Source organism: Phalaenopsis equestris, unplaced genomic scaffold (genome assembly GCF_001263595.1).
Source record: "Phalaenopsis equestris unplaced genomic scaffold, ASM126359v1 Scaffold000084, whole genome shotgun sequence".
Classification (NCBI taxonomy): domain Eukaryota; kingdom Viridiplantae; phylum Streptophyta; class Magnoliopsida; order Asparagales; family Orchidaceae; genus Phalaenopsis; species Phalaenopsis equestris.
The window spans coordinates 528,221-532,393 of NW_018164526.1; the positions used below are offsets into that span (position 1 = coordinate 528,221).

Below are 4,173 nucleotides of genomic sequence, written 5' to 3' on the forward strand. Positions count from 1 at the left end.
ACCCCACGTAGTTGGATTAAGGCTTTGTTGTTGTTGTTTGTTGTTGTTGTCATCGTCGTCTTAATCAATACTTCCATAATAAATCTTCTTGGCATGATACAAAATTGATTCTCCAAAACTAACATAATATTTTTAAACTTAAATCTCTTATCTCTGTAACTTCATTGCTTTGTAAGTCTCTAAATACCTATTTATACCTAAAGCTTTACCATCATACACTTTTCTGCATCTAATTTCAATTGTTTTTTATCAATCTACCATATATCAAATTATATATCTTTTTCAAAGCTAACTCCTTTTTATTATTTTCTTTTGAAATATTTTTTTACTTAAAATTTTCATTCAATGATTTCTCAAATTAACATTTTCATCTTTCCTTAATGACATTCTTTAAATTATATCAAATTCAAGATGTGTCTAATGCATTTAATTTGATCTAAAACTTTAGATCTCCTATCTCCTTAATTATTTTATATATCTAGTTTCCCGCATTCTTGGCAAGAAAATCTAACATATAAATCATTAGAAGTCATAGAAGTTTGTTACGTTAGTACCCTCAATGAAGGAATTCTAATTTTCTTATAATATTCATCACGCTAAAATTATTTAGCTTTTCTCCCTCATTAAAACTACATTTTTATTATTTAATAACATTTTGTATGACCAAATAATCTTATCAATGCAGGAATTGTTTGTAAACTCTCCAAAAATAACAATCATAATCTTCTTCATGGAAATAACCATCTTATCCCCCATCAAGTACGACTCAACTAAATAATTTCAATTTATTTCAATTACAAATATATCTTAAAAGATTAACAACTATTTGTCTTTCAAATTTCACTACCTTGTCCGAGAACCTAAGGCAATTTTTTTCTTTAGATCATTTCATTTAAAGACCTAACATATGTATCCATAACTATCACTCTACAATATATGGTCATACTCTCTCCTGGAATTTCTCTATATTTATTGAACAAAAAATTTGTTTTTGTTTTGAATGAAACAATGTTTATTTACAACTTGAACGCCATTGCACTCTAGTTTGTTAAAATATGAGTAACTTATTACAATACATAGGCCGTTGTGAATTCTAATATAAATCTTTCAATTACAATTCTATTTCATACTTCAGGACCATTATGAATCCTCTTATAGCTCATCCTATTTAGAATATATACATCCATCAAATTACCAACCCATAATAAATATCATTTCTCTCCCAAGAATATGTTATAATATTTCATCAATCTCTTCTCTTTTTTCTTTTTTCTTTTTTTGATATCTTTCAATCAACCTCGAGCATAATTTTTTTTTTTTTGATATCTTTCAATCAACCTCGAGCATAATCACTAACCACATATGATATCCTTACATCTTGCAAACAATTATCTTAATAACAACACCATATCAGTAAACTTATTCACTTCAACTATTTATCCTCCAATTATTTATCCACTAAAAGATTATCCCTATTCACTTTATTAATATTTTACACATAACAAAATTTATAACCCTCTCCAATGTTCTGAGAATATTTCCTTTCTATTTAATTTCTTGCAATTAAGTAATATACATTCTTTATCTAAACATTATACCCACAAATCTCTCATCTCCCCATTCAACCTCTCAAATTTAATGTAGCCAATATAATCTTAATTGAAGTCTTACTGAACCTTTGCATAGAACACACAAGCAAGCTGAGCTTGCAGATAACATCCTACTTGCCATTTGCCTATGTTCACCATATTTAGATTTAGTTGTAGTAGATGATGTCCTGCAAAATCCTTGCTTACTCCTCACCACAATCGAGTGAATTCAGTGCCCCATTTCCAAAATGGTCTAGCACTAGCAAAATTTAAACTTGGATTCATTAAATCAATTTTAACATGAGACCAATCACTTTTATACCGAACTTTTAACAAAGCTAGAGACCTACATCTAGATAAGACTAACCAAATAACCCATAAATTCTCTTATCTCATACCAATACGAAATGGGGAAGAATGCCAAGGGGAAACCAATAAAAAAGGCATGATTTTGAACTAAATAGATCTAATCCTCCCATAAACAAGAAGTAACAGAATAAATCAAGAATAATCCACTATCATATCAGAGTTCGCTTAAGTAAATAAGCAAGGAACTGAGCGTAATCAAAAGAGGCAAATGTACGAAATGAAACAGCAAAAAGAATCACCTGCTGGATAATTCGACGCTTATTGTGGCCGGCGGCGAGGTCTTCTAGGTTGACGATACGCTTGATGTTGGCCATCATGTCGCGGATCATCTCGAATTTAACATCGGCCTGCATCAGCGCCCGCGTGATCTCGTTCAGGCACTCTCCCAGCACCTTCTCATCAATGATCGTCGCGTTGCTCATCTTCTGCAGAGCGCGGGATATGCTCCCGCCCAACTCAGCGAGCACCATCTTTGCTCCCAACGATTGAACTTCCGACTATCTGTTATCAAGAGAATAGGGTTCTGAGCAGAGACTTTGCTCCCTCTTTATGAAACCCTTGGGATGGAGAAGATCTCGGAAGACTCGAGGGTAGCCCAGCCGCTCGCCGGGTAATATCGTCGGAGCAGATAACAGCAAAGCGACCGAATTCAAGATGGACAGCGGCGAAATGGCCCCATTACAATTAGGTTACTTTGGTTTTCCTTGCCAGCCTTCTCTTCCCGAAAGTTAAAATAAGTATTATCAATGAAAATTGTGTTAAGATTATCCTAAAAAAAATTAATAAAAATTAAAAACTATGATAAATAAGTCAACTAGCTTTCTTAATATTTACAAATAATAATATCTGTGTTGAACCCACATTTGTTCGTGAATCACACTTAAAAAATAGAACATAAAAGAAAAGTGAAGATTCATCTTTGTTTCTAGTTTTAAAGCCCCTCATTAACATTTAATGTTCCATTAACTAGCATTTGATAAGTTAGGTTTAAGTCATTGACTCTCAATTAATTTGTCCTTAACAGCTTGTCTTCTTATCGATCGGGCTCCAATCGGATAATGTATGGGTCGGTTGGCCTTTGGTCGGTCGGCCTTAGTCGATCGACTGACCGACCTTTAACAGGTCGGTTGTTTGATCAGCCGACGGCTATTTTTTGATTATTCTTGCTTTTAACCCATGCATTGCTTTCGTGAGATTCATATCCATCTTGTAACACGTGTCTTGCTCTGAACTGTTGGATCCATGTAAGTTTTTGTTTAGAGTCATTTTGTTATATGTTTTTAGTTCTTTGTTTCTCTTGTAACTTAGTAGGGAGTTAGGTGATAAAAATGAAAAAAGTTATGTTTAATCCAAGCTTTTCCAAATGGTGTAAGTAGAGACTATGTTTATCACTAAACTTCAGACATATCTGAGCATAATTGTTGGAGTGTTATTCAATGGATAAAATATTACATCAGGACTCGCATGCCAAGCTACTTGCGGAATCCAATTTTGAGCTGACACGTGGAAGGTTGGGCTCACCTATATAAAAAATGAAAAAAAAAAAATTGAAAACACATTATAGGAATATTCCTTCGTGTTATTCTGAATACTTTCTACGTTAATCATGTTTTATTGGTGTGTTATTGAAGTGATTTTGAGAATAACACATTAAATACATGAATAACGCGAGGAAATATTCCTAAACTCTCAATAACACATCAATACCACATGAATAACACACAATAACACATGAATAACGCGCAATAACACATGAATAACACAGGAGAGAATATTTCTATAACACGAAACACATGAATAATGAGGAAAATATTCAGAATAACGCGAGAGAATATTCCCATGCGATGAAATATTCATATAACGTATTGATCGAGTCGAGTCGCAAGTTTTCGACCTCTCACGTGTCAGCGCGAGATTGGACTCCGCAAACAGCTCTGCATGCGGAGTCCTGATGTAATGTTTTTTGTATTCAATGACATTAACCCGTATGAAAAAAAGCTGAAAAAATCATAAAAGATGTTAAAGCTATACAATTTTATTTGTCATAGCATGTCTTGATAAGATTAACCTGTCAAGAAGAGATTAAGAGTAATCCACCAAGAATTTTGACCCATCATAACTTGTTAGTTAGAGCATGGCTCGACGATGCTAACATGTGTGAAAGAGGTTGAGAGTAATTCATCAAGGATTTTTTACCTATCATAGGCTGTTGGTC

General features: G+C 33.3%; 1 protein-coding gene across 1 annotated transcript in view; it reads right to left on the bottom strand.

The window, feature by feature from the left end:
• Positions 1-2,656, bottom strand: part of LOC110019880 (signal recognition particle 54 kDa protein 2) — a 25,616-nt gene extending 22,960 nt beyond the window's left edge. Inside the window, exon 1 of the mRNA XM_020717740.1 lies at positions 2,198-2,656. Within this exon, the coding sequence (XP_020573399.1) occupies positions 2,198-2,428 (231 nt within the window). The 5' untranslated portion in view covers positions 2,429-2,656. The remainder of the gene's footprint in view (positions 1-2,197) is intronic.
• Positions 2,657-4,173: the final 1,517 nt, after the last annotated feature.